This window comes from Pteropus vampyrus, unplaced genomic scaffold (genome assembly GCF_000151845.1).
Source record: "Pteropus vampyrus isolate Shadow unplaced genomic scaffold, Pvam_2.0 Scaffold5, whole genome shotgun sequence".
NCBI lineage: Eukaryota > Metazoa > Chordata > Mammalia > Chiroptera > Pteropodidae > Pteropus > Pteropus vampyrus.
Window position 1 is genome coordinate 18,340,343 of NW_011888786.1, and position 13,363 is coordinate 18,353,705.

Genomic DNA, 13,363 nt, shown 5'->3' on the forward strand with positions numbered 1-13,363 from the left:
CTCTTCCTGAAAGGTTGGTCAGGCCAAAGATGAACTGTTGACCAGTCAACTGATAGATCACCTTATGGGAGAGAGCGATGGGATGCCTAAGGTACTAAAAATGTTTTCTTCACTTGGAGTTTTAGCTATCTTAGTTATGTTTTTACTTTTATTCTGTCATGCTTTTACCTGTTGTGGATTTTGTATCATAGATTTGTAAAATTTTCTCTCTGAATGTAGCCTTAGGTCATCTAGACAGACCATGCATTTTAGAGGATATTGTGTACATTCTGTCTTTGAAATAAGCATTGCCACCTGTGAAATAGCCATGTCTCTCTAGATACCAATCCTCACCACCCACAATTTTTCTCAGATATTATAGAGTTTTATTTAGTTTAGGAACTATGAAAACTGATTATTAGAACTATGATTTAGCACTAATTCCTAAAAATTAGTATACTTTGTTCATACTTCAAAAGTTATGGGAATTAATAAAAACCATATTTAGCATAAAAGTAACTCAATAGAAATGTAAAGTATAAATAAATCAGTAAGAACATACTTTCAAAATATGTGACTGTCTTGGAGTATGTGTAGAAGTTGGTCTTCTCTCAGTCCTGCTGGGGACAGACTCATATTCCTTTGAGAATGCCCCAGATCTTTTTATTCCTTTTGCTTCGTTAACTTGCCAAAGGGCAGAGGCCCTTAAACTGTTCCAAACCACCTCACCTTACGTCTACTTATTGTATTAATCAAGAAACATCACCAAGCATGAAATCGTCTAGTGTTAAAAGAGAATAGGAATAGAAAATGGTAAAAGGCCAAAGAAAATTTTATAGGCTAGAGAAATTTATACAGGTATAAAATGTTTTGAGATTTTGCTAAGTTGGCACATTATATAAGGAAACAGTTCATTTTCAAGCACATGAGAGGTAGGGAGTAAATTAGGGACAAAGATGTACCCGAAGCCAGATTATGGGGGGGTTCACATCCCGGCCCTGCAGGGATCCTGTTGTGTTTCAGTTTCTCATCAGTGAAATTAGTACATTATCATGCCTTCCTCCCAAAGAGGGTATGAGGACTTAAACAGGTTGTATTTCTCAAGTATTTAGACTACCACCAGGCACATATTAAACTAAATATTTGATAAACTAATTGCGTTATTCATTGAGTTTTTAAAACCCAGTGAATATCAAACCTCAGCTACTGGAAAGCAAATGTGATTCTAACTGATATGCAAAATTATAGGTGTTTCTCCCCTTAGCTAAGGTTGAAAGTAATGGTTCTGTGATGGTTTGTATGTCAGGATGCCAAGTACCTGTTCCGCTTGTACATGGCCCTGAAACAATACCGAGAAGCCGGCCGGACGGCCATTATCATTGCCAGAGAAGAGCAGTCTGCAGGTAGGTCCCTAACGTTCATGTTTTTCTCCCTAAAAGTAGCAGAATCAAGCTCCCAAACCCTTCTCCACGCAGGGGAGAGTAGCCCATTTCTAACCTAGGTTTGCTTTGAACCCAGGAGACCAGGGAGATGACTGTTTCAGGGTTTCAGAGAAGTAAAATAACATCACAGGGGAATATTGAACAACTGCACTGAGGCTTGCTCTTGTCAGGTGCCATCTCCTCTGCTCCTTCAGGGCCTCAGTTCTGTCTCCTGGACGACTGTTCCACCCCCTCAGCACACAGCCTCCTACACTCGCACAACGCTCTTTCCATCCCATGTATTTGACCTTAACAATATAAAAGACGTTAGACGGAAGATGAGGTGGTATTATTATTGACCTAGTTATTTATAATGTGCAGGGACTACTTATAGAATCTCCAGAATGCTTGTGTCTACTTACATGCTCTGGAGATATTTATTGGCTAAATCAGAGAATTAGTCCGGTATCTTCCCTAATTTTTATAAGCTGATTCTTTTAGATGTTTGTAAATATGGAACATAATTTTAGAAAATATGGAATTAAATAAGTGATTACTTTATTCAGCTTTACACCTACTGACTGTCAGATTCATGCTAGGAACTCAGGATTCAGAGAACTGAGCCACAGTTCCATTCTCAATGACTCATGATTTAGTAGGAGAGATAGAAAGCAGATTCAGAGTTATATGGGGGTGATGGTGTCAGAATAGGAAGAAGCATTAAAAGGGCATCAGGAGAGGGGACAGTTGGAGGATGGAGATGAGAGAAGGTAACAAAAACCTCAGCTGAGTTTTGAAAGGATGAGATAGCAGGAGATGAGGGGAAAAGGGGTGCATTGGGAGAGTAAGAGCATGTGAGAACACACATGGGATGCTGGGGCATTGACCTTGACTGAGCAGGAGGGGAGGGCACAGATAAGGTTGGAACAGTTAGCAGAGGCAGATCCTGAAGGATTTAAGTCTTCTGCTTAGGAATTTGCACTTGGGGGCAGTTTATGTAGGGGTGTAACCTTGAAGTTTTGGGGTGTGGGGTGAGGCTTGAGACTTTTATAAGAATACTGATATCAAAACGAAGGCAGATAAAAATCTCAGAAGGAATATGGACTAATACACTACTGCAGAGAGAGAGGAAAAGACACATTAACTGGGGCCAGGAAGAGAGGCTGAATTTGGGAGACTTAGAAGGTAGACTCAGAACTCAATGACTCATTGGACTTTGGGTCCAGGTGGGTTCCCTGAGAAAGAGTGAGACGAGATGATGACACCACCATTTTCTTCTTGAGGGACTGGCTGGATATTAGTACTATCAAATATAATAGGAAAAACTACTAAGCTTATGTAAGAAATTATTAGGATATTGTTAATAACATCATTAAGCTGTTTGTAAAATGAGGGCCCACTGAAAGTCGTTAGAATTCATCCTTCCCAATAATGTCATTTGTACCACCTTTTTTTCAAGGAAACTATCGGAATGCACATGATGTTCTCTTCAGTATGTATGCAGAACTTAAATCCCAGAAGATCAAAATTCCCTCTGAGATGGCCACCAACCTCATGATTCTGCACAGTTACATACTAGTTAAGGTGAGGCCCTTTGAATGACTTGGGGTATGACCTGCCAGGTGTGTTTATCACCTGTAGAGATTTCTTCTGGGCACCTCTCCATCCACTAGAGCAATTTCCTCAATACTCTAATATTAAGTGAAAAAACCAAGATAAGAATAACTATACAATATGCTACCTTTTGTGTGCAAAAAGGCAACAAATAAGAATATATTCGTTGCAAATAAAATTAGAAATATATTAAAAACAAACCAAACTACCCAAAATAGTTTCCTAAATGAAACAAGGTGCAGTGCGGAGGAGGCAAGACACCGAACCCCAGTCAGTGGGGAAGGCGATAAGGGGGGAGCCAGTTTCTCTGTATCTTTTTATGTTGCTTTGAAGTATATAAATATATTAACTGGTCAAAAAAAAAAAAAGATTTACTGCAAACATTTTTGTTTATCCAGAACTTGCTAGTTTATTTCTAAGATAGTGGATTTTATACAGTTTCACCAATTAAAAAAATTTTTTATCGAGGTATTATTGACATATAACATATTGATTTCAGGTGTACACCACGATTCAATATTTGTATACATTGCGAAATGATCACCACACTAAGTCTAGTTACCATCCATCCCTATACAAAGTTAATCTTTAGGATTTATTCTCTTGGCAACTTTCAAGTGTGCTCTACAATACCATTAACCATAATCACCACGCTGTACATTACCCATGACTTCTTTTATAACTGGAAGTTTGTACTCTTGACCCCCTTCACCTGTTTTGTCATGCCCCAACCCCCTCCCCTCTGGCAACCACTATTCTGTTCCCTGTATCTGATTTTGGTTTTGTTTTTTAGATTCCACATGTAAGTGAAATCATATGGTATTTCTTTCTCTGACTTATTTCACTTAACATAATACCCTCTGGGTCCATCTGTGTTGTCTCAAATGGCAAGATTTCCCATTTTTTATGGCTGAGTAGTATTTGTGTGTGTGTGTGTGTGTGTGTGTATGTACACGTACATATATATACACACACCACATCTTTATCCATTCATCCATCAATGGACACTTAGGTTATTTCCCTATCTTGGCTATTGAAATATTGCTGCAACGAACATAGGGATGCATATATTTTTTCAAATTAGTGTTTTCTTTTCTTTGGATAAATACCCAAAAGTAGAATTGCTGGATCGAAAAGTGGTTCTATTTTTAATTTTGGGGGAATCTCCATACTGTTTTCCATAGTGGCTATACCAATTTATATTCCTACCAGTAGTGCATGAGGGTCTCCTTTATTCTTGTTGTCTTTTTGATAATAGCCATTCTAACAGGTGCAAGGTGATATCTTACTGAAGTTTTCATTTGCATTTTCCTCATGATTAGTTGTGCTGAACATCTTTCCATGTGCCTGTTGACCATCTGTATGTCCTCTTAAATTCCACCATTTTTAATACGATTTAGTTTTCATCTGAATATAAAAATAGAGTCACTGAGAAAACTTAGAGAACATAGAAAAGTATAATGAAAACATAATTTATCCTTTAAGTCCATCACTCTGATATAATAGTTAACACTGTGTTGTATGTAGCTTTCATATTTGTATAAATGTATGCGTGTACTTTTTTTTTACTAGAGTAGGATTATATTTATGTCCAGTTGTCTATTGTTTTTAATCAGTGATTTTAAATAAGAACAAAATAGAGCATGCAAACTTTAAATACCTGTATGTACAATTTACATAAATGTTGTGTATGCTATACACATATCTTTGTAAAGATATAGGCAGACTCCAACTTAAGTATTTTTCTAAATTTTCACTTGTGTCAAAGTATATCTCCCCGTATTAATGCTAAATTGGTTTTTAGGCCAGTCCACAAGAGCTTATTTAACTTTGAAGTACCCAGCATAGTCATGTAATGAATGATTTAGACCCTAATTATCATTTATAGTAGCACTGCCCAGAATTTTCTGTAGGGATATAAGTGTTCTGTATCTGCGCTGCCCAATATGGCAGCCACTAGTCTAGCTTTGGAGCACTTGAAATACAGCTAGTGTAACCGATAAACTGAATTTTTTAATTTATATAATTTTAATTTGTAATTTAAATAGCTATATGTGGCTAGTGGCTACCATATTAGATCACGTGGATCTGTAACACTGATTATAAGGGAAAACTTAGGATTCCAGCTGGCAACCCCCCAGAGTACATTTCCCTTCAGAGCAGCAGGACCCCCTTTCATAAGGAAAGCAGTAGAAAGCGGGAGAGAGGTCTTTCTCAGCTTCAGACAGGAGTGGTGATGCCCTGTCCTAGAGGCACAGAACCAGCAAAATGGGAGTCTTTAGAGGTAGAGGGGAGGATGGAAAGTTGGTGGAAGAGGACACCCTCCAGGACCAGGGCTTTCTACATTCACAGGCCATAGGGGTGGTTCTCAAATCTTTTTCTTTCGCTCTGGCCCCAAGAGCTCACCTGACACTCCCATCAAGCCAGACACCCTCTTCCCTTCCCACTGAAGAGCACCCTTATGACTTTTCCCTTCAGCTCTACTCTCTTATGTAAGCACCGTACACTTTCAAGAATTTCTAGGATTTTTAACTGCTTGAGATATTAAAAGAGAAACAGACCCTATTAAGATGCAAAAATGTCACATGCATCTTTAACCCAAGAACTCAAGGGAACTCGAGACTCGGCTTTGGTGGATGCTTCTTCCCCAGAGCTGGGATGGGTACTTTGGCTAAAGAACAGCCTGGGACCTTTTGGGTGTAGATGACTGAGCTGGGCAATCTGAGACCCAGGGAGTCAGTGGAGGGTGAGGGAGAATAAGCAGCCAGGTTTCCCCCCCTCTTTAGATTTGGTTAATATTTATTATGTTGCAGTGCTCAGTATATTACACACCATTTGCTCAGACCTGATGCCTGGGAGTCATTCTGTACTCCCCCTCACATTGTCACCAAACGTCATCAGTTCTGACTCCCAGTCTGTGCACTTCTTTCCATCCTCACTGCCCCATCTTTGTAGGCTTCTTCCTCTCACCCCGATGACCATGGTGACATCAGGGCCTGGCCCTGCTGACTCTCGAGCCTCATCTCATCCTAAGTGCTACCTTTTCGTCACAGACCCCACTCACACTTACCTCACCCCAGGCCCCTCCAGCTGTCGTAGCCCTTTGGCCACAGGCAGTGCCTCCTCCTTTAAAAACACCCTCTTTCTGCCTAGCTCACTTTCAGATCTCACAACAATTTGGTATAGTTGGTACTTTTAGTCTCCCAATGCTGGCTAGGAAGATGGACCAGAGATTGAACTCATGTCTAGTGGTCTAAGGCAAAGTAAAAAGCAGATTGTAGAGTAGGGATGAGGCCAGCAAAGCCATGGTGCCAGGCCGCAGCTGGGAGGAGAAGTAGAGGGAGAAATCCCAGTGGCATCAGCCAAGTAAGTCTGCAAGGATCTCATGATGACCCTGTTCAGGGTCACAGTCAAGTAGTTTTTATTTGGCGGGGATAAGGCATGAATTTGGGTTAATCAAAGTCTCTAAGAATAAAATATCATTTATTTCAGATTCATGTTAAAAATGGAGACCATATGAAAGGGGCACGTATGCTCATTCGGGTAGCCAACAACATTAGCAAATTTCCATCACGTAAGTATTGTCTGAGAAGAGCCTATTACCCCATTTCTGCATTATTTTAGCATTGTAAGATCTCTACTCACTAACTCTGCCAGCCACTGTTCTGTACATACAGCAACTCATTAATCCTCACAACCACCCCACGAAGTGGTAACAAGGGGTCCCCAAAACCACCCCCAGATTTGGTAATTCAGTAGGACTTACACAACTCAACATACAGTAGTGCTTAAGGCCAAGATTTATTACAGCAAAAGGATACAAAGGAAAACTGGCAAAGAGGAAAGGCACATAGGCACACAGGACACACTTAACCCTGCCAGGTGTGAGCTGTGTTGACAGCACATGTAAAATGGTGTCTCCCAGGGGACATCGTGAGAGGCTCGGTGCCCAGGGGTTGTACTAGGGGCTGGTCACTTCGGCAACCCCAGCTTGGCAGGAAACAAGTGTCCAGGCTCCCAGAGAGCTGGCGTTCAGATAAACCACAGTCCGTCCAGAGTCCCGGTGCAGTGAGCCCCTCTGGTCAGTTCTGGAGATGGCGGAACGCCTCCAAGATCCAAGTCCCAGATGCCAGCCAAGGGCCAGCCTTTTGAGCAGATCTTTCTAAGGATGACAGTCTCAGTACTGCACTGGGTTATTATTCTTTTCCTTGTTTTACAGATAAGCAGACCGGGGCAAAAGAAGTAATACTTGCCCAAGATCACACAGTCATCTGATAAGTCTCTTAGGCCATTACCTCTGAAAAAGATCCCATTAGTCTAAAAGACATGTTGCTATAACATTCTTCAGTGAATAGATTTTGTCACATTCTATGACAGGGGTCAACAAACTTTTTCTGTAAAGGGTCAGTATTCAAATGTTTGGGGCTTTGTAGGCCATTCACTCTGTCACATTCAGCTCTGCTGTTTTGGCTTGAATGTACGTGAGCAAATGAATATGGCTGGCTGTGTTCCAACAGAACTTTTTCTGGACACTGAAAATTGGACCTCATATAATTTTCACAAAATATTCTTTTGATTTTCATAAAATCGTCACGAAATATTTTCACAAGATATTTTTTCCCCAACCATTTAAAAACGTAAAAGCCATTCTTAGCTCATGGGCAATACAAAAACGGGGCCAAGTCTCGCTCACAGGTCCTAATTCACTAATATGTTCTCTAAATTTATTCTTTTGTGTTACATGAAAAAGACTTTAAAATAATTGTGAACCAGACTGGCAAAGGGTGCAGCAGGACAGGCACTCTCATGATGGCTGGTGGGGCTGGATACTGGTGTGGCCTTTCTAGAAAGCAGTCTGGCAGTTTGTGCTAAGAGTATTTTTAAAAAGCATGTTCTTTGAGCCAGCAGTTTGACTTTTGGGTTTCTGTCTTGAAGAAACAGATATATGCAGAGAGGTTAGTATATAAAGTTATTAATCTCCCTACCCGTTCGTCAGCAGCCCTGTGAAATGCAGAAACGTATATCAGAGGTGTGGAAGGGCACACGAGGTTACCATTGAGGGAGTGCAGGGCTTGGTGGTACACGGCAAAACATGGTATAGTCAGGGGAGTTTGATGAGCGGTCAGCCTGACTCTGCTGCTGTGTCCTTTCCTCATTAAACAGGTAATCGGTTCTTAGCCAGAAAGAGCACATTTAGAGAGGTGTGATCCTGTTTTCCTCCTGACAGGGAGGGGAGTCATGCCAGCAGAAGCACTGTCCTCTTTCTGCTGTTTGTATTGCAGACATTGTGCCAATCCTGACGTCTACTGTGATTGAGTGTCACAGAGCAGGCCTGAAGAATTCTGCTTTCAGCTTTGCAGCTATGCTGATGAGGCCCGAGTACCGCAACAAAATAGACGCCAAGTACAAGAAGAAGATCGAGGCAATGGTCAGGTGAGCAGTGACAGCTACTTCCACCGTCTAATGACATGGCACAAATGTATTTTCCAGAATATAGCTGCTAATGTACAGGCACGATAAGAAAATGGATTTGAGACAGCAGTCAGGATTGTATTTAGCTACCAGCAGCAGAGACCCCAACATAGCTTGAATGAATCAGGAATTATTTGATTCACATACAAGGAATTGTCATTCAGGGTTAGTGCCGCTGGGTCCTGATGCCACTAAGGACAGAGGCCTCTGTCTTCCAGCTTTGCCATCCAGAGCACAGACATTCCTTCCTCGTGGTTGCAGTGCTGGTGAGCCTTTGTTGGACAGTGCTGCTTAGCCTTTAGCACTCCAGGCTGTCTGCTACAACTCCAGGTACCATACGCCCATTCAAGGCAGGAAGAAGTAGGGAATTTAAAGGATGAAAAGGTCTTTGCCTTTTTATGCAGGAAGGATACTACCCCCAGGAATCCATTTACATCTCACCTGCCAGTCCTCTGGCACATGGCTGCCTCTAGCTGCAAAGCATACTGCTGAGTGAAAGCAAAGTTCTGTTGGCAAGGAAGAATGGCTATTATATAAGAAGTAAACTGTCTGCCACAGAGGGGCAAACAGTGAATATTTCTTAGTGTAAGAAACTTGATAATTGTACAGCCTATTGTCAGAAGAGAGTTCATTTCTAAACCCCGTGTAGGTCCAAAGGCACATAAGGCACATCCTCACTTCAGAAAGCAGTAAGTGGCCTGGTTTCCCAAAGGAACTGGGGAAAAAGTAGCACGGGTGTTTACGGAAGGAAAAATTAATTGCCATCATGTAGTACTAATTCAGTACTACTACTTGTTCAAAGTAGTGATGGCATTTGGGGTACCTGTTAGACCCACTATGCCTAGGGACCCAGGTGTACCTGAATGCTGACCAAGGCCTCAGCCAAGGGAAATGGCTGCACCAGCGATGGCAAAGGGAAGCAACACTACTTTATTGTTAGTTGGGCTTGGGACTGACCCTCAAGGCAGAGAACTCTAAGCTGGATAGGGCTACGTGGAACACTCCCTTTTTTTAAGTCTAAGTAGCCTCAAACCGAATCAGTCTAACCCAACATACCTGCTGGCATGGAGAGCGAGGTGGGGAGAAAATGCTAGAGCACATTTACCCTGACAGCTGGTGCTGTGCTGTCCTAGATGCTAGCGTGGAAAAAAAGCTAGTCATTCTCTCTCCACACAAGAGTGCTCTGTGGTCTAATATGGTATCTGCTAGCCACATGTCACTGTTTAAATTTAATTAAAATGGAGTAAAATTTAAAATTCAGTTCTGCACTCTATCCTGATTTCAAGTGCTCAAAAGCTTCATGTGGCCCACAGTTACCGTACTGGACAGCACAAGATCGCCTTTAGGACTTTGGTACACAGACAGCAGATACAGAGGAACGGCAAGCACCACTACAGTGGCACAGGACGGGAGAGAACAAGATCCAGCCCTGTTTTCTGCCACTTAATGCGCCCTGAACTCCAACTCCAAACGCAATCCGTGTAAATGCTACAATCTGACCAATCCCAATTCCTCTTCCTCCTCCCTGAGCTGGAGTGTGGGTTGATGGGGAGCTTTTAAGTATTAGTCTCAGAGTCTTTGAAGTAGGTATGTTTCACATTCCTCGTTGTCTAAATAGCCTTTTCTCTGCTATCCATGTTACATGAAAGTGTTGTTTTTAAATGACATGTGATTCTTCCTCACAGGAGGCCCGATACATCTGAGACAGAAGAGGCCACAACCCCATGTCCCTTCTGTGAATTTCTTCTCCCAGAATGTGAACTCCTCTGTCCTGGATGTAAAAATAACATCCCATATTGCATTGCAACAGTAAGCTTCTTTATAATTTCCCTTTCTTTGCATTTCTATTTATAACCCATTCGAATACGTGATGTCAACATTTTTTTTCACTAAATCTTAATCCCTCAAATTTCCTGCAATTTTTAGCATACAATTTTATTGTCAACAAAGTTGAAAGTTATATTCAAAGCATACGATAGTCTTAGTGAATATCTAGAAGTTACTCCAGGGCACTGTAGCACACACTTGGAGATCACATGGTCCCAGGCTTAAATCCTTTTCCTGCCACTTACTGGCTATATAACCTGGTGGAATTTGCTTTACCTTACAGTTTAGATAACTGATTTTACAGAATTGAAGACTGTTCTCTTATACGTAAATCTTACAAATAAAATCTGGCTTTAGTCCTTTTGAAGCCATCTTTTTCTAGTCAATTACCTACCTATGTGAACTATCAATAATTTCATAACTTAGAGGGCTGGCTTTTAACTGTAATCCATTTATTGTAATTGAATAATAACAGGAGTTTTAATAATAAAGAATTTTACTCTTAAATGTACTGTTTCTAGGGTCGACATATGTTGAAGGATGACTGGACAGTGTGTCCACATTGCGACTTCCCTGCTCTATACTCGGAATTTAAGATGTAAGTGTGCATCGTTTCACTAGGTCACACAAGATTTATCCAGAAATAGGCCTTTCACTCAGCCACTCTATTCTGAAACCACATTTGTTCATGTTCCTAAAGATCTCTAAAGATTCAGACTGTCGTCTTCGAAAAACCTTCTATGACCTTTGAAAACATTATCCTTAGAGGGGGCCTTGCATAAGACTGAATTCTTCTTAATTCTTCAACTGCATGATAAACATGTCCTAAGAGGTGTATATAGGAATAGTTTTTCACATTAGAATAACCCAAAGGAAAATACTGTATATTTAATCTATTCTGCCTTTCCTTCCCAAACAGCATGTTAAACAATGAAAGCACATGTCCTATGTGTTCAGAAAGATTAAACTCTGCTCAACTGAAAAAAATGTCAGACTGCACCCAGTACCTGCGAACAGAAGTGGAGCAGTGAGTGGAATGTGCAGGTAAGTGACAGACCATCCACCACTGTCTCGGGGCACAAGAGTCCACAGAGTCAACACAGCTTCTCAGTTTATACTCATTGCCTTTTTGTGCATCGTGTCACTTGTCAGAACAAAACCTTTGATTTTCTTTTTTTTAATGCTAATATGCAGGTCGTACAGTCTCCATAGTGACAAAGATTTGACCAAGCAGCATCATGGATTCCAACTAGACTATATTTTGTCACTAAATGTTTGGTAGACTTCACCAGTGAAGCCACCTGGTCCTGGACTGTTGTAGGGAGGTTTTTGGTTAACAGTTCAATCTCCTTGCTGGTAATTTGTCTATTCAGATTTTTTTTTTCATGATTCAGTCTCAGTTACTTGTATGTTTCTAGAAATTAATCCATCCCTTTTAGGTTGTCCAATATTTTGGCATATAATTGTTCATAGTAGTTTTTTATGATCCTTTGTATTTCTGTTTTATCAGTTGTAATGTCTCTTCTTTCACTTCTGATTTTGAGTCCTTGTTTTCTAAAGGTTTGTCTATTTTGCTTAGGAAAAAGCAGCTCTTAGCTTCATTGATCTTTTTTAGTCTCTTTCAGTTATTTCTGCTGATCTTTATCTCCTTCCTTATAGTACCTTTGAGCTTAGCTTTTTCATCTTTTTGTAGTTCTTTGAGGTATAAAGTTACGTCATTTGAGATCTTGTGTCGTAACATAGGCATTTACCACTATGATTTTTTGTGTATACCAAAAGTTTTGGTATGTTGCATTTCCATTTCCATTTGTCTCAAGGTATTTCTCTTTGGATTTTTTCTTTGACTCATTGGTTTGTTCACTGGCATGCTGTTAAGTCATATTTTTCAGTTTTCTTATGATTTTTAGTTTCATACCACTGTGGTCAGGAAAGATGCTTGATAAGATTTCAGTCTTCTTAAACTTAGTAAGACTGGTTTTGTGGCCTAACCTATAATCTATCCTGGAAGATGTTTCACGAATGCTGGAAAAGAATGCGTATTCTGCAACTTTTAAATGGACTGTTCTCTAAATGTTATGTCTATCTGGTCTAATGTGTCATTTACATCCAATATTTCCTTTTTTTTCTGTCTGGATGATCTATCCATTGCTGAAAGTGGGGTACTGGGTATTGTATTGCTATTTCTCCTTTTTTAGGTGTTTCTATGTTGGGATTCCTCTTGTGGATTGACCCGTTTATCATTATATAATGACCTGCTTTGTCTCTTATTATGGTCTTTTAGTCTTTTTTTTTTTTCTGATATAAAAGTAGAGCGACTCCTGCTTTCTCTTAATTTCTATTACCATGGAATATCTTTTCCCATGGTATCCTTCACTTTCAGTCTTTGTGTGTCCTTAAACTCAGCGATTATCTTATAGGCAGTATATAGTTGGATATTGTTTTTTTTATCCATTCAGACACTGTCTTTTGATCATAAAATTTAGTCCATTTATCAGTAGGTATAGACTTACTGATATTTTGTTGTTTTCTGGCTGTTTTGTAATTCCGCTGTTCCTTTCTTCTCTTGCTCTCTTTCTTCGTGATCTGATGATTTTCTGAGGTAAGGGTATCCTTAGATTCCTTTCTCTTTTGCGTTATCTACTATATTGGTTTTTACTTTGTGGATACCATGAGGCTTACATGAAACATAAGTCTCTTCTAAGTTAATAAGAACTTAAGTTCAAGTGCATTCTAAAGTCATATTTTAACTCTCTCCTCCTATATATACTTTTTGGGTTGTCACAAATTATTGTAGTTATTTTTACTATTTTTGTCTTTTAACGTACATACTAGATTTATGTGATTAACCCACAACCATTACATTAGGTTATTCTGAATTTATATATTTACCTTTACCATTGAGATTTACACTTTCACCTTTTTGTTATTAATTAGTGCTCTTTTGTTTCAGCTCTTAACATTTCTTGTAAAGTTAGTCTAGTAGTCATGAACTCCTTTAGTCCTTCTGTGTCTGGAAGAGTCTTTCCCTTTCAATTTTGAAAGACAGCTCT

The 13,363-nt window shown here is 40.0% G+C and overlaps 1 protein-coding gene across 1 annotated transcript in view; it reads left to right on the top strand.

The window, feature by feature from the left end:
* WDR19 (WD repeat domain 19) overlaps positions 1–13,363 on the top strand; it is a 69,483-nt gene that overhangs the window by 53,552 nt on the left and 2,568 nt on the right. Inside the window, exons 31-36 of the mRNA XM_011365760.2 lie at positions 2,860–2,984; positions 6,507–6,588; positions 8,297–8,447; positions 10,172–10,295; positions 10,835–10,911; positions 11,233–11,357. Of these exons, the coding sequence (XP_011364062.1) occupies positions 2,860–2,984; positions 6,507–6,588; positions 8,297–8,447; positions 10,172–10,295; positions 10,835–10,911; positions 11,233–11,344 (671 nt within the window). The 3' untranslated portion in view covers positions 11,345–11,357. The remainder of the gene's footprint in view (positions 1–2,859; positions 2,985–6,506; positions 6,589–8,296; positions 8,448–10,171; positions 10,296–10,834; positions 10,912–11,232; positions 11,358–13,363) is intronic.